This window comes from Triplophysa dalaica, chromosome 15, assembly GCF_015846415.1.
Source record: "Triplophysa dalaica isolate WHDGS20190420 chromosome 15, ASM1584641v1, whole genome shotgun sequence".
NCBI lineage: Eukaryota > Metazoa > Chordata > Actinopteri > Cypriniformes > Nemacheilidae > Triplophysa > Triplophysa dalaica.
Window position 1 is genome coordinate 3,630,677 of NC_079556.1, and position 21,515 is coordinate 3,652,191.

Here is a 21,515-nt window from a genome sequence, read left to right on the forward strand (position 1 = left end):
TTTGATGTTCTAGATGAGAGTATTAGTCTTGTTAACTCTTGCTTTGGGTTTCTCTCTCTGCACTATTTCAGGTCGTGGCTTCTTGAAGCTGGAGGACTTCAAAGGCGCCTTCAAGCGAGTTGCTCCTCACCTGCCGGAGAGAACGGTGCTGGAGGCTTTCCGGTAAGAGTTCAGCGCCGCATCATCTCCAGTCCCTCTCTATCACTCAAAGATCTATTCGTTCTCTGATCCTCCTCTCTCCTCCACTCTTCTTCTTGATTTCCCTTTCCAGAGCAGATTACAGAGCCAGATGAATGTAATAACGCCATGAATGTGAAGTGTCAGAAAGCGTTTTTGTAGCCAGAGCTCAAAGCAGACCTCCCCACAGCAGGAATTTCTGTATTTGGCCATGCAGAAACGCCGGTTACTTAAACCCCTCCATCGCGAGCAAGCGTGTTTGATGCACTCCCGCTTGAGAGTTGCACGAGGGCCTGTGAGTTCGGAGACTCGCAGTGTTGGGAGCTGTTTGCTCATTAGGGCGAGAACGGTTCTCATGCGTTTTGCTCCCTGTGGAGTTTCTCAACCTCGACAATCCCACTCTTGTTCAGGGCCCATGCTCCACGTGTCTCCGTACACCACATTCTCATTCAGAAGTGTTCTGAACAGGAGGGATTCCAAGCCTGAGCGTGCTGTGCGTTCACACCTATTTCAAACAGTTATCACAAGACCCAGAGCTATTGCCGGATCCCAAAGCCAATATGACATTCGACAATCTCTCACTAAGATCTCTGCGTAACTTTTTTATACTTTGATGCATCTAGAGGTTTCAGCTCGCGTCTCTGCGTTTACAGAACTTGTAGTGACACATTATTATCAGCCCTCAGCCGAGTCTCCCCGCACTGTTTCTAGTCCTCGAGGAGCTGATGTGGATGCCGTACGCGGCACTGAGACAGGGGGCAATTAATCTCTTTCATACTTCGTTTGAGGGCTCGAACGCTCGGCTGTATGTCGGAGATGTGATACGCGTCTCCTTGCGCCCATACTTTGTCGTTGTTTATTTGGAGAGATTTAGGGCTTTGTTTGCTGTGACTCATCCTTTGCAGTCTGCGTGGTCCATCTACCGCTGAGAGCAGCGCGGTTGTCCTGCAAGGCCAGTTGATATACAAACACACTCTCACACAACACAAATCCTGATCACTGACAGCAGGGTGTCCATTTGACCTCGAGCTCAGCTGATGTACTGGGAGTTGATAACCTTAGAACGTGGAGACACCGCGTTGCTATGACTGCAATAGAGCTGCAGGAAATAATGAGTACATATTTCTGCGATGCTGATGTGAAACTGTACTGTATCGATGCGTTCAAACAAATAATCGCAAAAGAAAATGAGCCACCATGTATGCGAAGTGTTATCATATGTGAACCTGGACAACAAATCAACAAAGTCTTATGGGTCAATTTTTCGAAATTGAGATTTCTACACAATCCGAAAGCTGAATAAATAAGAGTTCTATTGATGTATGAGTTGTTAGAATAGGACAATATCTGACTGAGATACAACCTTTTAAAACTCTGGAATCTGAGAGTGCAAAAGAATCTAAATATTGTGAAAATCGCCTTTGAAGTTGTTAATCAGAGGCACTGTGGCAGGACATCCACTCACAAAAATAACGTTTTTATATATTTAAGGTAGGAAATTTACAAAATACCTTCATGGAATATGATCTTTACTTAATATCCTAATGATTTTTGGCAAAATATAAAAATGTATAATATTGACCAATATAATGTATTTTTGTCTTTTACTAAAAACTTTTCTTGCTACTAAAGACTGGTTTTGTGATCAGGGTCACATGTTTTAAATACATCTTTCAGTCTTCAATTTCAAAGTTAAATCATCACTTGGCTGACTCTCTCTTCAGGAGTTTAGTGTGAATTAAGTACATTCCAACATATTGGGCCGCTATTGAAAGATGAACAAGAAGAAAGATATTTGAAAGAATGTCTGTAACCTAACAGATCTCATCCCCATTTTATTGCCATAGTAAGTAAAATAAATACTATGGGAGTCAATGGGGGTGAGATGTATACCGGTTTATACAGAGAATAGTAAAGGTTTGGAAGAATCTCAGGGTGGGTAAATGACAGAATTTTCATTTTTGGGGGAACCATCGCTTCAAGCTTTAAGGAGCTAATTTCTACACGCAAATAATGTCACAAAGAACCAACTTGTGTTATCATAGATGCGTGCCGCACGCCTTGACAATTTGGCGTGTCAAACTAAGAGAGAGACGCAACAGTAGTCTACTGCGAGTGTTGAACGTAAACAGAGACACTCTCACCTGCACATATTTTAAGTGTGTGAATTATTAATTATACATTACAATTGTAGGACAAGATGCCTCTGAATCGTCATCGAATTAATGTGCGAGGTAAGTGAAGATTAACAGCTCTAGACCGCAATGACATCTCCAGACTGCATTGGATGAGTGACTTGAGTGCACGAGGCATTTGTTTCTAATTAAATGTCACAGTCGCGTCACAACTGAAGTGAGGGCACTTCAGGGCTTTTTAGAGCGATGAGAAATGACACAATATAGCTCTAAAACATATTATGTACAGCACAACGCTCTAACCTACTAACCCACTTGGCCCTTACCAGTTGCTGCTTATCTGCTAGTTACTATGACAATCCTGGTAGATGATCGACTTCTCAAGAGCAGAAAAGCACCTGGCGTGTTGGTGCAACGCGCATGCAAAGTCATAACCTTCACGCCGCTGTGGCTTCTTGTTTTCTTTCCACCTCCTCCGGTGCTCCTCCGCCCCGTCATCCTGCCACCACTGACAGAGTGTGGCAGTAAACGGACATACCGGAAATTCTGAGAGGAAAGTGAAGGGAGAGAGCTCACCTTCAACGTTGTGTTTGTAGTTTATCTGCTCGCCCTGGGCTGTGTTTAGGAAAGATTATGACAACAAAGTGATAAGCGGCTAAGTCCGCCTTTGGTGTCTCTTGTTACGGGGTCCGTTGTGTGTGTGTCTAGGCCGATGTTTGTGTTGTTAGATTTGCTTTTCCTTTCACATTGGACCGAAGCATCTCTGAATCTGTGTTTGCGACCTTTTTGTGTACAGAAAAAGCGCAACACTCTTGTCTTGTCCTTTTTGGCATAATGATAGCAGAACAATGAAGCGCCCCGCAGGCTTCAAACCATTAGCGGACGTGCTGTTGCCTCTTTATGTGCCATAGATTGATGGACATGCAGTGCCTTTCTGAATGAACGTTAACGGCGCCCGCTGCTTGTTGCCATGACGACGCGGCACGCAGAGCCAGTGCCATCGCACCTTGAGCGCCGCTCGCGGATGTTTTTCTTTTTCGCTTTCTTCACTCTGCTCTGGTTTTCTGGCGTGTTGACGCCGTTTCCAGGGCAACTATCTGCCATCACCTTTCCATAAATACCTGCCGCGCACATTCTTGCAGTTCTTATGTTACAAGAATGCAGCATTTTTTTCTCGCTCTTATTCACTCTCTCTCTCCCCCCCCTCTGCGTCTCGCTGGTTCTCTCACCCGCTGAGGAATCTCAGGTTTCTCATTGTTCTCCTTTCTGATGTCCCAGCTTTAGCCTCTTTGTGCTGACAGACCTGTCTTTAGGAATAACTCTGATATAAAAAGAAAATCCACTGTATTTTTTTACTGTATATGATTTTGGGGGAACTTTCAAAGATTGATTTACAGTATACGGTCACCTTACATATGATTAAATACTTTCACTTTGTATCTACTTTTTGGGTAAATTTGCATGCAGGGCAAATTCATATACGCTGGAGCTCCTACAGGGTGTTGTGTTTGTTGCAAAGACAGAACTGTTGATATCAGCAAAACTTTTGGTTTAGTGTTAGTCAAGCTGAACTTTGTAAAATTTCTTTTGCCGATTTAATTAATAAGAGATAGAATGTCATTGAATTGTAACAAATATCTTAAATAACAAGCATTGGTACCTCAAAATGTTAAAATATACATCTACTAGTTTCCTGCAAAACATGCAATTTTCAATCTTCTATTGGTATTATGTTGTGATTATGTTGTCTTGCCGTACTAATGAGCAGATCAGATTTTTTCATCATTCATTTACCCTCCTGTTATTCCAAACCTGTATGACTGACTTTATAGTGCAGGACACAAAAACGTTTGTTATCAAACAACATTGCTACACAGTGACTTACGTTATATTGACCACTAAACCACTGAGACATTTCTCAAAACATCTTCTATTGTGTTCTAAAGAAGATAGCGTCATATTCATGTTTTTGAGGGTTAATAAATGATGACATATATGTTTGTTTTGTGTATACTAAATTGAAATTATTTGATCATGTTCTTGCCCATCAAGTTGTTCCAAACCTGTATACATTTCTTTGTTCTGTTGAACACAAAAAAAGATATTTGGAAAAATGTTAGCAACTGACATTTCTGGGGCATCATTAACTACCATAATAGGAAAATGATTGTATCCTGTTTAACACAAAACTAGACATTTTGAAAAATGTAGGAAAGCAAACAGCTTTGACAACCATTTTAATTGTTCCTATTATGTTAGTTAGTTATGTCCCAGAAATGTAAGAGGCTAACATTTTCCAAATATCTTTATTTGTGTTCAACAGAACAGAGAAATGTATACAGGTTTTAAACAACTTTGGTGAGTAATTCGTGACACAATTATCATTTTTGGGTGGAGTATCACTTTAAGTTTAGATTAGTTTTGGGTAGGACGTACTGTATGATAGTTGATGCATTTATTTCCCTGTATTACTCTGAAATGGAGTAAAACAAAGAACAGTCTGTAAAATAATGAAACCACTTGGCCACATCAAAGAAAAATTTAATTGCATGTCTCTCCCAGTTGAAGCACTTGACTGTACATGATGAGTGCGGTACACTTTTAGTCTCCAAGTCTTGTTCTCTTCTTTTGTCTTTCGAGTCTCCTTAATCTGAAATAAACGCTAATGAAAAAGCGAATTAATTAGCATTCTTAAATTAAACTTCTTTAGGAGTTTTGCCTTATTAATCGATGAGTGCTTTTTATGTGCCTTTAAAAATCGCCCTTGGGGCGATTCACATTTTGCGTCTAAAAACGTAAGCTGCACTGCTTTCTCATGCGGTGCACGTGCTGCATTCTATTTTCATCTCGATGCCTAGAAAAATTGATACCGTGTCGCTACCTATTTGTGCGTGGCTACCGCGTGTCTACATTTAAGATAACGAATTAACACACGCAAAATACGCAAAATGTGAATCGGGCTTAAGGCTAGCAGTTATAGGGAGTATCTCTCAAAAACTTTTTTTAACGTATATTATTTTTTAAAAACAATTTATACCTCTGTTTTCAAACATGGATAATGGTCAGTAGTACCAGCTACATGTAAACTACAATAGGGTCGCCGCTTCTTCATGCAATTTTTTCCCAAGCGTGTGGGAGAGAGAGAGATGGAGGGGGAAGGAATGGGGGGAAACTCCTACAGATCAGTAGCAAATTAGCCCTGCCTGGTCTCAGTGTGAGTGCATTTACTGCATATTGAGAGTTTGCCCTTTCCCTTTGCCACCGTATCAAGGTAATTACATTTCTTTGTAGCGCTTTGAAAGAAAGTATTGCTGGCCTGGAGTTCCACTGCCCGCCCATGGAAGCACAGAGTGCATAAATCCCTCAAAAAAAGCTCCTTTTTTCTTCTCTTCCCGCTGATACAATAAGCTTAATGAAGGCACAATAACACAGCCGTTTCAGTTCTGCGGCGGGCGATCGGAAAGCTGCTAATGGTGAGCTGAAAAGTGGCTTTCGGAAACATGACCGTTGGCTGAGTGGCACACGAGAACTCTCACGGCCATTTGACATGGACCTGATGTTGCGGGAGGTGCGATTGAGTAATCTAATTCAGCAAATTTCCTTCCTCCCTCATTTTTTTGTCATCCTGTCGAATTCAAATTGTAGAGAAAGCGGCATCAGGGATCTGGTTGAATTGAGGGTTATTTTCCTGTCTTTTACGCTGCCTCATCACGCAGGAGAACGAATAAAAAACTTGTTCATTTTCTTCCATTGACCCTTTCTTATCTCCTTTTCTTCAAGGTCTCTCAGACTTGTTTTTGGTTCAAAGCGAGCGAGCCGGTTGAAGGCAGACTGAAAATTCAAGCAGGGTTGCCAGAGGGTAATGCAGTAATCACATCGGTTCCCCTCAGAGCGGGCGAACGGGTGAGGAAAGTGGTGCCCTCTGCTTGTGGCTGTTCCTCAAGCCCCCGCACGTCTGGCTGGCTTTGCTCACTGAGAGAGGCTAAACACACACCCTGTGTAAATGCGACCTCTATGCAGAAAATCCATTTCTTTTGTGTTGTTCCACGTCCTCCTTTTAGACGTGCTCTTTTAGCCCGTTTGGTTTTCACACATATACCATTTCCCATGTAATACGACAGCCATATATAATTGATTTGTCTGGAACCCGATGGTTTTGTTTTTCACCCAGTTGTGCCGTCTGCTGTGAAATTATTTAGAGCTTGTCAGTTCATCACAGATTTCCAACAGAAATCTCTTCAGCTTCTTGCTTTTACGGAAAGCGGGGATCGGAGTTATTCCGCTGGGATCTTTGTACATTGTGTAGTTGCCATGACAATTACATTAGTCTCCACTGGCAATCATCCACCTTGTTGGAATTCTAATGAGGAAGTTTTTTTTTCTATTTCGGCGTGCGCGGCTATCACCAATCTCCCATCTTAGAGGAAAACCAAGTTCCTTGAAGCGAAAATATAAGTGCCTTTTAAATAGGGCCACGGAGGGAGCCACGGTTTGCTGTCTGAGAGAGATAGCAGCGTGCCGCTGGGCTGTGCCCGTTACTTGCTCTCGTGGGGTCTAGGCTAATAAAGACGGCTTGATTGTCCACTCAGAACGTCCTGTCGTTGTCTCGGAGTTGAGATAACCCTCCCCAAAGATGATAGATAAGCGTGCGATTACAATCGCTACCTTTAGTAGCCAAAAACCCTGTCACAAATGAGCGTGACTTTCGTCAACGTCCCATGCATTCGGCACCTGTCTGTGTTTAATATGCTATTGAATGTTTCTCGCTTTATTTCCACCTGCAGGCGTATCCCTTGCACACGAGACATTAAATTTCACGCGTTTGATGTGTACCGGTGAGATCATAATCTTGGAAGTGATTTAAGAAGCCTCTGGAGCGCTGAATAAATCAATGAATTAATTAAAGCTATCAAAGAAAATAATCTCTCTTCTATTGAGGGTACGTTTGAACAGAGCTCAAATCACACGAATCTATCGATGTTTATTTTGTTGATATGAACGCAAGGTCACTGCGGCCCTTTTTACTGAGATTGATGAGATGAGTCTTTGCGACACTTTATTACTGCGTTTTTAATGCTTTAATGTACACAATTTGCGAGAATTAAATACAGTAGAAACACTGCGTCAGTGAATGTGAGCATTCTTATTGGCGAGGAGAAAAGTCTTCCCTGCAAAGTGAGCTCATTCGATCTCACGAAAGTGATGCTTTTTGTAATCTGCTCTTTATCGATGCTTATGCTTCCCTTGGCACTAAATCAAGGTGTTGACTTGGGCTGAAGCCATGAGTCAAGCATATTCTCTCCAGGATGAGAGGATACAGGAAGTGCCTAAAGCTCCGAGCCATTCTGAGCCAGGGGCGTTAAATAAATCCTGGGGGTTTGCTGCGCGTTGGCTGTGTGTGTGTGTGTTTGATGTTGATGGAATGGGATTGCAAGGATGAAAGGAGGCACTGCAGCACTTGTGTTGGTCGTACATTGTTTAATATTGGTTGCTCGTGTCTTATGGACCTTATATTATTTATATTTTTGTAAAGTTTCTGCTAACCTATAGAGGGATTGTCAACACGTTCACATGGCAGCCAGTTCCAGTCTTTAGGACTGAATATTGTCTGCATTGTCGAATGTGATCCTTTTGTTATAACCGCATAGTCGTTGTCTGGTTTATCCACATCGGTTGCCATGGTAATGCCTTAAGCATCAATACAATGCTAGGAGACAGCAAGTCAGATAGCTTTTATGACTATCCATGTTGGTTTACGCTGGAATATGCAGCACAAACTAACATGATGCAGTTGACAAAATAACTTATGTTACCAGGAATATACCGGTGATATTTATAACTGTGATTATTGATAATATGTTAATACCACCAGTGTTGAGTGTAACTAGTTGCTAAGTAATTAGTTATTGTAATTTAATTACTTTTCTCTTTAAAAAGTAAAGTAAGGGATTACTCTTATTTTTCCTGTAATTTAATTACAGTTACTTCTGATGTTATTGAAATGTACACAATAGTGGAATTCATAATCAAACTTTAAAGTCTTACTTTAAACTGCTTACATTCATTTATCTTTCTTTTATTTGTAATACTTTAGTCAGTTAATACGAGTACTTGTAGTTTAGTAGTTTTATATTATTTATTTGAATGAATTAAGAGTTGTTCCATGTCTATCCTTAAATCACTTAACTAATCAAGGTTTATATAGGATATAGAAAGTAATTAGTAATGATTAATTAAATACTTTTTGGAGTAATTTGTACAGTAATCTAATTACACTATTGAATATGTAATATGTAATTAGTAACTAGTTATAATTACTTTCACAGAGTAACTAACCCAACACTGAATACCACACATATGACAATATCTTAAAGAATAAAATAACACCCTAATATAATTGGCACTTTAAGATAGTTGATTGCGTAATCACACCCATTTAAAATCTATTGATAAGTAGATGATATAATATCAAGTATGGTACAGATTTGGTATTTAAAAAGTAGAAATATCAAAATAACAAAATAGTCAGCAGACTAATTTCTGGTCGTATAACCCTGTATGGGAAAAGGAGGATTTTTGGACTGCAAATATGGGTGTTTTTTAGATTTAAAAAAGAAGAAAGTAATGTATCAGTGATATGACCGATCCTCTTAACATTGCTAAGCCGAAACATCTCGATAGGGTCTATGACCGGAAATTAGTTTGTCGAACATGGCGTCGCAAAAGCTCACCGGCGCCATCTTGTGCAACTAGCCCATTAAAGATTTGACTGATAGCATCATTAATCTATTTCATTTGAATAGGTATATCAATTACATCATTCGGTTGCATCATTCGACACAGATGTTAAAAATAAATTTGCACATGTTGTATTGTACGCAATACATCTCAGATGAAGAATTCCAATGAATTCTAATATGGCCATTCAGATTAAAGCTTTGCGAAACCATGCACTCCGTTTTAGGATTTGAGTCGAATACACAAAATGGTATTTTTCCTGCCGTTCCTAGCAAAGCCTAAAAAAAACGTCGCTTTTTGACGTAGATTTAAAGGGCATCTGTCACCATTTATGATATTTAAATTGTTTAATAAATCGCTTTCTCTGTGAAACAAGTTGGTTACTGGCAGTAGAGTCATTCTCTGGAAAATATTGAGGAAAGCAGCAACCAATTATATAGTGTCAATCGTATTATTGCACAACATTTCTCTTTAAAGCCATCGTTTCCGAAGTTCAGCGCAGGCTGTGGAAGTCAAGCTGCTGGTTTTTCAATATACTGGACGTCAAAGACAACAAGGGTTGTTTTAGCTCAATAGAATACAATTATGCCACTGTGCTGCTTCCACGAAGGGTTTTGTCAGAGTGACAGATTGTCCATCGCTTATATGAAGTATTGCTGTATTGGATTCTGCTGAACTCTAGTGATTTGCAAATTGACTTAAAACATAATGAAGATAAACATGACTGACAAAACAATATATCATTTCTCAAGGAATACTGCTGCTACACGTTGAAAGCATTCCCTGCTTGAATTGACTTGTTTTGTCATGTTTATGAGAAGGACAGTCCACTTGTTTGAATGTCTTTTCTCGTTTTAGTTATTCGCAGAGACTTGTTATAAAAGTAAATGCGCAGAATCATTTTAAGCAACATTTCTGTCAGCACCGGAGTGGATGGCTGCTTAAAGGAGCAGTTGTTCCACATCTGTATACGTTTCTTTGTCCTTATGAATACAGAGAAAGATTTTCGGAAGAATGGTTATAACCAAACAGTTATTGATCACCATTGACTACTATAGTAGGAAAAAGAATATTTGTTCTGTTTTACACAAAAGAAGATATTTTAAAGAATGTAGGAAAGCAAACAGTTCTGGGGCACTTTTGACTACCATTGTCATTTCTCCTGCTATGGTAGTCAATGGTGGCCAAGAACTATTTGGTTACTGACATTCTTCCAAATATCTTTCTCTGTGTTCATCAGAAGAACTCGAGGGTGAGTAAATTTATTTTTATTTTGAGGTGAACTGTCCCTTCAATAGCTCTTACAATAAGAAATTAAGTAGAGAAATGAGCATATTTTCATAACACAAGGAATCTTGTTTAAGGGTTTTATTGTGTTTCAGACTTGCCTTTCCTCCCTCAGCGAATAGTTTTCTGTCATTATGAAGTGGAGGAGTTTTCCTGAACATCAAATCAATTTCGTTTGGTAAATCTCATTCGCTTCTTCTAGAGGCAAGTTTACAGGGCTTCGGCTGCCACGGTCCATTATTCTTATTTGAATGAATTGTTTCTCTGAACTATTGGGAGTGTAGATGCAGTGAACACAAGAGCTGTCGTAGGCTCTTACGACCAAGTAGCTTCATAACAAGGCCTTTGACAGTCTAGAATGTCCAGTTGTTTTTTTTTGTGTGCCTGTGGCCTTAAAGCCATGTAGGCTAATGATTTGTGAATTGTTCTTTTAAAAACGTTTTTTCTAATGATTCATCCGCCCCTAAAATAAAATCCTATAGATCCAACCTCAGTTCCCCTTTTTTCTCCTCAGCCAGCCTCATGTAAAAACATACATCACATGTGAGTCTGTCCATTACAATGTCCTTTAAAGTTGGTCTCTGTGAGGAGCATGAAGTATCGTTTGATCTCAGCAGGGAGTTCTCTGATTGTCTGCTTCTGACCCTTGAGTGCAGTTGTAGAGCTGGGAACCCATCATGCCCTGAGGGTCACCATGGACTGCTGATCAGAAAACACAGAAAGGTACACTTAAGGTCATTTTTCACTATGTGCGATAGACTCGATAGCTTTGCTCGGCCGTTTTTATACACATGATAGACAGCGCAGCAATGCCATCAGCTTGCCGCTAACATGTATACATGTTGCATCTCTGCATAAGCTGATTATTGTCTAGCATCGCTGAACCTTGGAAGTCGAAATTTGCTCTTTTTCAGGAAATGGACAAAACACTTCACTTTTAAAATGATTAGTACTGTGTTGTCAAATCTGACAAGCATGTTTTAAAGGAGAAATGTGTGATATTAAGGAGGATCTAAGGCCAGAAATGCAATATAATATTCAAAACTATGTCTTTAGATGTGTATATAGACCTTGCATAATGAATGGTTATTTTATTTATTACTCCAGAATGAGCTATTTCTATCTACATACACCGTGGGTCCCTTTACATGGAATTCACCATATTGTTTCTTCTACCCTTCTATCAAACAACATGTGCTTATGAATTTGATCATATCATTTCTGTTTGGTCGTTGTGAAAAATACAACTTTTTCATGTGCATGTGCTGCTCTCCTTTTGAAAATGGCCTTTGTAACTCACAGTTATGTAAAGTTGCCTTCATATGTTGATTTGATTGTTGATTTCATTCTTTCTTTAGAAAGTCAAGCATCACTCTGTGTCATCCGGAGTGACACTAAACAGTCTGTTCAAACCGCTCACGCTCAGAGTCTGTTAGTTTAACGAACTAGAAAGAGGAAAGACTAGTGCTTCTCTAAGTGTGTCTGTGCCCTTAGCTGCAGGAGTCTGTCTCATGATTGGCTGTCTGAGATTCTAAACTGAGACTCATGGGAACAGCAGGATCGACTCGCGCGCTCTCTCTCTACAGCTTTTCCGCTGTCACATTTTTATTATTAAACAACCACCGCATGGAAGGTTTGCCTTCAAAGGCCCAGGTCATTAAAGTTTTCTTCACCAGGGATTTGAAGTAGATTGTTTGTGTGACACACATTGCGTAAGTCTGTCTGACTTATGTACCTTAGAGGTTGATGAAACAGGGAAAAAGCAAAGTCGCCGGATTCTGTTTGTGGCTGTCAGTCGACGCATTGAAGACTTACTTCAGATAATGTTTGTTCGTTGTTTTGATGGAAAATCTCTCTGGGAAGGGCAGGGGTTTGTCAGGGACAGATACACTAGAATATCCATGCATGACGGTTCTTAAGAAAAACACCGGTGGGTTGAGTGCTGTTGGGGTATTCTGTGGCCAGGGTTACATCACTTACTGTTTTGTGCTGTAGTGAGAATCTGTCTGGCATTGGTTTAACTGGGTTCATTTTCTTGACTGGTTGCATTTCGGAATGGGAACTGGTCTAAATATCGGTGTTATCATTGCGTAAGAGATAGTTCACCCAAGAATAGAAATCCTGATATCGTTTATTCACCTTCACATTGTTGAAAACCTGCATATGACTCTTTCTTCTGTGGATCACAAGAGAACATATTTTGAGAAATGTTTCTGTGATTTTGTGTCAATACATTGGAAATCAATGGAGTCTAATGTCGTCTGGTTACCACCATTCTTCATAATACCATCTTTTGTGTTCTGCAGAAGAAACAAAGTCCTACAGTCATACTAAATATTGTAGATTTTTTGGTGGACTGTCCCTTTAAGTAAAAAATGATTCTAGTTCATGCTAGTGTCAGCCATAAGACCGAATTGAGCAGTATGTGGATAAAAAAGAAATTATATTGGTTTCCCACGGGTCAACCTGACCGAACTCGGGAATAGATTTATATTCATGAATTAAAGATGTTTCCCCTAAACTGTGCATTGATCGAAAAACATATTTGCCTCAACGTGGCACCCCGGCCATCTACCACGGCTAGAATGAAAATTAAATGCAGCAACTTAAATTAGAGTTCCTGTGGATCGCTAAAAGCTTGCAGTCAGATTTAGATTATTTTCGGCCCCCTGAGCTGCCATACTGATGTCTCTCTCCTCGTCAGCACGCGTCGCATGAGAGAGTATGCTTCCAAGATGAATATGACAGCCCAAAAGTGCCTTTTCTCCCACTGATCAAGGAGGATAACTGGAAGGATTGTCCCATGAATAAAGCTATCAGACACCTCCAGGTATAATAACCTTGTACAGACGTGAGCAGAAGGAGAGAGCAGGGCTGCGTAGACCTGAGAGCGCTGACGGAAGAGACTCACATACGGTGCTCCTTTTGGAAACGGTGCTGTTTGCTGTCAAACCTGAGGCTTTTGTTGGTAACTGCAAACAAACTGGGAAAAAAACGACAGGTTCTGTGTATCAGTTTCTTTAAATAGTCTACCATTGATAAACATGCTCATTTAGTATCAATGTAAATATATGTGACCCAGTATGTGAAAACCAAGCTGAAGTCATTTCTATGTAATTTACAGTTTTTCACAATAACTCATCCACAGAATGTAAAGAACATTATGTGAAAGTATAACAATGATATTTTTTATAATGATTGAGCAAGAGAATTTCATAGATTGATATCACAATGAAATTAATAGTTGAAATCAAACTTTGATCATCGCTATCTTAAAATCGAGACCTAAGCCTTGTTTTCACTGACTGGGTCACATATTGTTACATGTTGCAATACACAACCCTGCTTTTTTTAAGAGCTATGTAATTTTTTTATTACATGACATCTGTTTAGTCCTATTGGCTGAGCTGCCAACACATGACCCGCGTCACCATAAATTTTTTAATGTATTGTTCTTAAAGAGGTCATGTGACGCGAACACTGTGTCTTTGGTGTGTTATAAGTTGCCCGTTTATGTATTAGACAAGTAAAATTGCTGAAATTAAAGTATCGGAACAAAAGATGCATTCTATCTAAAAGGGAATGCTCACCCAAACCTGCCTGAAACGCACAAATGTATACGCAATTAAGGTGTGTGTACCTGTCAGAACAATTAATTTAGGACCTGATGTTCCAAATATGGTAAGATGCGTTACATTTCCTGGACACGCTTGCAGTAATCGACCAATCACTACTCACTAGTTAACAGGCCAATCATAGCACACCTTGCTTTTCAGAGCGTTGAGCTTTGTTAAAAATCTGCTCGATTCAGAGAGGCGGGGCAAAGAGGAGATACAAACATACACGGTATATGGAAAATACAGTTTTTGAACCTTAAATCCTGTTTACACAATGCATTACATCTAAAACAAACGAAAATATTCGTTTTAGCCGTGTCGTTGTAACAAAGTTCCAAGTAAGGAATAAAGGAAGGGGGAACCGGCGAACGATAACCAACTTTTAATAATTAAATAAACAAACAAGAAAACGAACTTAAAGTGCCGTCAGCCGCCTCGCGGTCGACTGCCGGCCACACAAACATAATTAAACAAAACATAACATCCAGGCCTGGCACTCTCTCGTCGTACACTCCTATCACTCGTCCTTTTATGCTTCCGATCTCCTCCATGAGAGATGCGAGACCGGTGCAACGCGCAGCTGACACTCATTATCACTCGCGTCAACTGCCTCGCATCGTTCCCTAACGGCTCTCGTCCCGCCTTGTTCGTTACAGTCATATCACCCCTTTAACATTTTGTTCTTTAGCTGCTTTACAAAACTCTCACCAGATGTGATACAACGTTACAACATGTAGGGAAATTTATCCTTTCCATGTTATTTAGAGTTTTTGCTCATCACCCGTGATGGCGATATGCAAAAAGCTATATTAGAAACTGTTATATTTATTTCCTTTCTTTAGTTTAATTATTTTCTTTTTTTCCGAAATTCTGTTTTACACAAACACATTCAGTTTATATTAGTTTATAAAAGGTTAAATTAAACAAGGTTGTTGTCATTCAAATTCTATATACCAAAAACATTTTGAAAATTTAGGAAATAAATCTGTAATTTAATTTGTAAGTTAAATACACCTGTACATTACGTGTAATAAATAAAATACTTTGGTGCTATTGTAATCGTGAACCTATAGAGTCATGTATTGTTTCTAATTGTGAGCTGAATGTATCATTACACCCCTGTTATTTGAAGACGTCTATAGGGATTTTGATTGGTTCTTTCTAAGAAACCACTGTGAATCTCTCCGAACACATTAGCAACCACATAACAACCGTCTCTCGGTCACTCACAGCATCATAAAGCTCAAAGCCCCTATTTTTGTACAGGCAAGCGGGTTTTCATTTATTTCCCCCCCAAAAAAAATCTAGAACAGCAAGTATGTAAAATGCGGAGTTTAACTATGCACATTACTTGACAGATTTATGTATTTATATTTCCAGGCTGCGCATTTATATTATGCTTTAACGTTTGTTTTGCATGCACAACGTACAATCTTTCAAACACATACTCAAGCTCACATAAAGGTGTAGCCCTTACTGTAATGCCTTCAAAGGAAGTCAAACTAGAAATTATTCATAGCGAGCTCTCTCACATGTGCTCCGTGGGCATTCTTAGCTGTTGTCTTGGAAACAGACCTCCAGCCATTTGTTGGTATGACATTCCGCCGCCGTGCTTATTTTTAGGAGATTTTTATTTAGCACATCAATGGATGAGATTTAGGAGTACAGGAGGAGGTGTGAGAAAGTACCTCAGGGCTCAGGTGCCCTTACACACCGCACCTTTTATGGGCGCGGCCCACTCGGTGCCGCCGCACAGCGTGTCCCCTCTCATGCCAATTAAAGGCGGCACATAGCCGGTTATAAGAGGCCCACCCCCTCCACACAAGTCCTTTGCCTTCTGGACAGGAGGAAATAAACACATTAAATGGTGTGATTAATCCATCTTGCAGAGCCATGGAAACAGTAAGCTGCCGGGCTGTGATAATAAAGACAGGGGTCCCAGCGGATGAGGAGTATGTGTGTGTGTGTGGAAGGGAGCAGGAGGGGGTGGTAAGTAAGTGGTGGAGGGTTCAGCAAGAGGACTGGTTTACAAGACGCATACCAGGAACTGTGCGCCTCCAGCACCCGCAACTTCAATGGGAGTCCTTAGCTGGAATGGGTTTAGTGCTCTCCTGGTACACACGGTTAACCCGCCGTCTTCACTGGAGAGGATGAACGGAACTGACGGATTTCTGGCTCGAGGAGGAGAGAACTTCATGGAAATAACTTTAAAGGAGTAGCTTTTCCATGTATTAATTTGGCCTTTATCTATTTATCTCTCTCTCTTGACTAAGTGTATATTTTCCTCATAGGTTTGACATCTTTTGAGAAATTCTTAACTTTTTTGTATAAGCCTGAAGAAGCTGATATTTAACTCATTCGCCGCCAGCCTTTAAAAAAAAAAGTTGCCAGCCTACGCCAGCGTTTTTTAACATTTTCACCCAACTTTAATGGCTCACAGTAAATGTTCTGAAAAGAATATATGGACAAACAATATGTCAAATGAAAGAACAGAACCGCTAAAACATATACGTTCTAGGTTCTGGGATTCTGTCCTTTTTCCCAAAGGTGTGTCATAGCGCCACCTGCTGTACTTCAGTAAAAAAACCCTGATTGCCGTAAAAACTCGTCTTTGGCTGGAAAGCGTTTTCTTAATTGACAAGATAACTCGTCAATGGCGGTGAAAGAGTTAAACAGTATATTAACCGAAATGGTGCACATTATCACGTTCATTTGTTTTTTAATGTGATTGTTTACTTTAGAGTGGCAACCCTGAAGCCCAACATTAAAGGGGTGAGGTTATCCAAATATGTCTTCATTCATTCACCCTCTTGTTATTTCAGACCTGTATGTCTTTCGTTCTTCTGCAGGACACAAAAGAAGATATTTTGAGGAATGTCACTGACCGATCGATGACGGTACCCATTGACTTGCAGTGGTTTTGTGTCCCTACAACAGAAGCAAAGGGTGACCGCTGTTTTTCGACTACCCACATTTTTCTAAATATCTTATTTTGTGTTCTGCAGAAGAAAGTAAGACAAGAGGGTGAGCAAATGATTCAATGATTTTCATTTCTGGGTGAACTATCCAATATGATATCACAGTTGACTTTTGTTTGGTGTCTGTTACAAGTTTGGGGAATCTCAAGTTATTTGATCATTCGCAGTAAGCCATAACTTTGTTTCGTCTTCATGGTATATCTGAAGTACATATTTCTGTCACTTACTGTATACGACCCCCAGAAATAGCCACAGGGTGCGTCTGGTGTCTGTGGAAAGCTCAGATAACCCCGGAGCGAAATCTTTTCCACATCCATATTGGACTTTATGTCACAGCACCCCTTGACTAATCCATTTTTCATCACCGAGGCTTTAGAGATCAAAATTAAAGTGGCGGCCATCAAGGACTTTAGAGGTTTGGTGCGGTTGTATAGAGTTTTTTTTCTTACCAGACCCTCCACAGGTTCCTCACATGTTGAGATGGGGTGGTCACGCAGGCGTTTCTATCAAACAGACAGCCTTCAGTAAGAAGATCAGAGACAGATTATGCAGCAAAAGAGCCTTGAATAGGGCCGCCGGTTATCACAGAGGAGGGATGAGCTTGTTTTCCATTTCTGTGGCATCTGCTGGCGATTTAATATTTTGTGCATCGCCGTAGACGCAGAGGACATCGCCATGTGCCACATCTTTCAAACTGGCAGGATGTAACCTTAAGAATAACATGAGTTTCTTTCACTTAAATTATCTGCTCTCCATATCGGGTACAGCAGTAACAAATGCTCCTTATGTTTATCGGTTTGTGTTGACATTTGAGTAAGCCCCCACTTGCTATGGAAGGGAAGACCTGGTATGCTGTATCTCTCTCTCTCTCTCTCTCTCTCTCTGCTGTATTTTAACAACCTGGCTGTCTGTCTTTGTGCGGAAAGCGAGCAGGCTTCTCTTTAGACATCTCTTTGAAAGTGAGGGTGGAGACAGGAATCCTCTCACGCTGTGCTGTGTGGGCTCACTGCCACGACTGTGTTGGTGTAAGTTGATGTGTAGCGGTAGGCGCATTAAGCTAAGTGACAGGCTGATGGGGCTGTCTGAAAACATCAGCACCCATGCAGCCTCACGTATCCCCTCCGGATCCCCTCCCATGCTGGAGTGTGGTCTGCAGGAGGCCTCCTTTTTTCTCCGGCCCCTAGAAGGGAGACCCCTGTGCTAAATCTCCTGCCAAAATGTTTCTGGCAATTAGCTATATGCACGGTTACTTTCTGGTTTTTGACAACTCAGCTTTGACATTGTTTGTGAATGGGCAGACAGGTGTTTCTTGTACTAGGAGTCTTTACATATTTTACATTATTGCACTCTGCTTTTTGTACAGTTTTCTCTCATTTCAGAAATTATCACAATATACTAGGTAATGAGTTATCGAGTTAAATTTTTCAATTTAATTGATTTTTAGCAACATAATTTTAATGCAACTTCATACACGTTTATACTTTTATATTTTTGAAATGATGAAATATATTTATACTTCTATAATATTAAATTAAACGTTGCATGAAAGCATTAAAACTAAAAGTTAAATCACCATAAGATGCTTATCTGAAACATATTCGGTCTATTTAAATAGTTAATAAAAAAAAATCAGTTTTAATAATATTTTGAATTAGTCTTTATATTTATGTCTTTAGTTATAAGTTAGTTAGCTGATAAGTGCTTTTGTCATTTCATTATTATAATTTTTTCTTCATTTTATGGTGCTAATTTTTATTTAGGTTCTTGTTTAATTTAAGTCTTTATTTATTTTCATTTAATAATCTTAGGGTGCGTTCATATTTGGCAATAACATGCAGCCTGTATCTGGATGTTGTCCACATACACATTGAAAAGACAAGTGTGTACGTGCTTCTGATCGTAATGTTATCCGATCAACCTGTCCTGATCATGAGGTAGTCCAGGATGCATTGTGAACGGATCTCAGTGTAATGTAAACGCAATCAAGCCAGTTTATCTACATTTACAAGCACAACTTCACGGAAAACCCCTTCCGCTATCATTAATCTCTTGTCTGTCTGAAGCCTGTCAGACTGCGGAGCAGATGAAAATGAAAGAGGAAAAGTTTACTCTTGCTCACGCACTCTTGCACAGTCGTACATATTCCCACAAAAGGATTGTGGATACTTTATTACAGTGTATCATTATTTGCATCCTACAGAGGATGTGTGTCAAATCACACGAGATGTTTTACTTAACCACTTCAATTTTATCATCACATAGGCTATTTGTGACTCCCACCAACAGGTTTTTCTCGCACAAACAGCACCAGTGGTGTTTTTAAACGCATTATTTGTTTATTTACATGTCCCAGACACGAATAGCAACACTATACCAGCTTGTTTCCAACATAGGCTACCTGTGTGTGTGTATTTACTGCATAACCTACGCCGTAATATACTCTCTGTTTTCCCGCTGTCCCGAAAGGTTGCTGCCATGTCTCGTACAGTCCCAGGAAGACGAAAGCTGAAACCGCGCATCTTAAAACTGAGCTCTTAACACACTTTATATATCATTTAACATACGTTTTAACATGGGGCTCAATGAGATTCGGCTCATTTAGACAAACACAGTAAACAGTGTTTATAACAGCAGTATATACAAGTAGATATTGTGAATTAAACTAAGAAAAGGACAAAAGGACAAAAGGAGAAATCTTTGCGGAGGCAGCATTTCCAATTTTCATCTAGGTTATCTTGCTGGTTAATCATATCTTTTTTTATAATATAATAATAATAATATATTTTAGTTGTATAATTATAGTAGTAAACTATTAATAACCAGAATTGCCAAAGACGACTAAAGGCAAATGGACATGAGGGTGGTTTCAAATCAGTGTGGCTATCTAACATTCAAACAGCAGCAGGAACATGGAAGATAAAACATGTTCTCCAGCACATCTCTGACACCTGAGCCTTTCTGTGTTCATCTACTTTTTGACACAGAGAAAGTGTTTGTGTGTTTTTCACAGATCTCTGCTCCCCCATCGTGTCATTGTACACAGGGGCAGATGGCTCTCAGTGCAAATGGCTTCGTTTCCACCCTGTCATTGGGAGTTGATGGCACAGCGAGTTATACGGAGATATGATGCTCTGTTTCCACTAAAAGAACACAATCTGTTTCCGCATGACTCGAGGACTGGATCCTTCACTCAGAGTTGAGTTTTGCAGACGCTCGACTGGCAAAGCATGACTCTACAGCCTCTAGTCACGGGTTCGATTTTTAGGGAATGTGTGTACTGATTTTCTGTGTTGAATTGCACTCTACGCCTCCTCAGATAAATGAAATGTAGGTGTAACTGTACAATGCTTGTTTTAAGAACAGATATAATGAAGAAGACTGTTGTTCCTCGTTCAGGTCTAAATTGTTTCCCCCTCCTGGTAATGAATTCTATAATAGGAAACACTGGAGAGCTGTAGAAATCAGGCAGCTCTGTGTTCTGAGAGGATTAAACGATTACAATCTCTCAGCTCTCCTGATCTTATAATCATGTCCTGGATGCCACTAGATACCTCTACTGAAGTGATTAGAGCTTTGTTACAGATGTGCCGGCTTAATAAAGCCGGAAGACCCCTCGGGCAGGGCGGTGGGTTATCATCTACCGCTGGATGCAGGCTGCTTGGCGAGGTCAAGGTCAGTGACGCTGAAGGGCTCTCAAGCCTAGCGGAACCGATATTAACAATGTTAGTAATGCCGCTGATGTCAGCTCCATCAAATTCCAAGACACTCCACAGCGCACAAGGTTTTTCTTCAATGAGTAAAGGGGATTACACATCTCTGTGTCCATACTAAAGCACTGTCACTAAGCCCGGGATAGGCGAGAGTCTAATTTGGGACCATCAGGATTTAAAGGGATAGTTCACATGTTTTTTTAAATTTGCATATCGTGGAACATAACAGAAGATACGTTGAGAAATGTCTCTCCACACAATGGAAGTCAATGTTGTTTGGTTGCCAACGTCCTTCAAAATATCTTCTTTTGTGTTATGCAGAACAGAGAAAGTCATTCATGTTTGGATTGACAAGATGTTGAGTAAATGATCAAATAATTCTCATTTGGAGGAAAACTACCCCTTTAATGACTTCTCAAAGAAATGAAGTTAATCATATTTTAGTCATTGTTTAAGTATTAAGGTTTAATAGCACTCTTTAAGTGTCTCTCCAGTCGGAAACATTTCCTCTTTCCATTTCAGCAGTTCGAGAGGAATTTCTTGGTCATTCACATGCTAATCAAAATCCTTTGAAAGCTGTGTTTGCCCGAGGGCAGTATGTTTTATAAGCAGAATACCGTATGCATTTTGCCTGTGGACTGCATTGCTTGTGTCATAGGCAATTTAAAGTAAACACCTGGAGTTTTTTCATGGGCTCTCTCTCCAGATGTTCCAATTGGTTTGACAGTTCAGAGGACACATCACACTGACATTGTGCACTTACTGTGGATTTATTTAGCGGTTTGCTTTATTTCATAGATCAAGCACTAATAAAACAATCCTTTAGGGGTACAAAGGGCCTAATATAGCCTATCTATTATATACTAAGAATTT

The 21,515-nt window shown here is 40.0% G+C and overlaps 1 protein-coding gene across 3 annotated transcripts in view; it reads left to right on the top strand.

Annotated features, from left to right (window-relative positions):
- Positions 1-21,515, top strand: part of efcab11 (EF-hand calcium binding domain 11) — a 48,483-nt gene that overhangs the window by 6,485 nt on the left and 20,483 nt on the right. For 2 of the 3 annotated variants that reach the window (XR_008909119.1, XM_056767913.1), the window contains exon 6: positions 72-162. The exons of the other annotated variant lie outside the window; for it this stretch is intronic. Coding sequence is in view for 1 of the 2 variants with exons in the window: in XM_056767913.1 (XP_056623891.1) it covers positions 72-162 (91 nt within the window). In the remaining variant the exon portion in view is untranslated. The remainder of the gene's footprint in view (positions 1-71; positions 163-21,515) is intronic. 3 annotated transcript variants of the gene reach the window in all.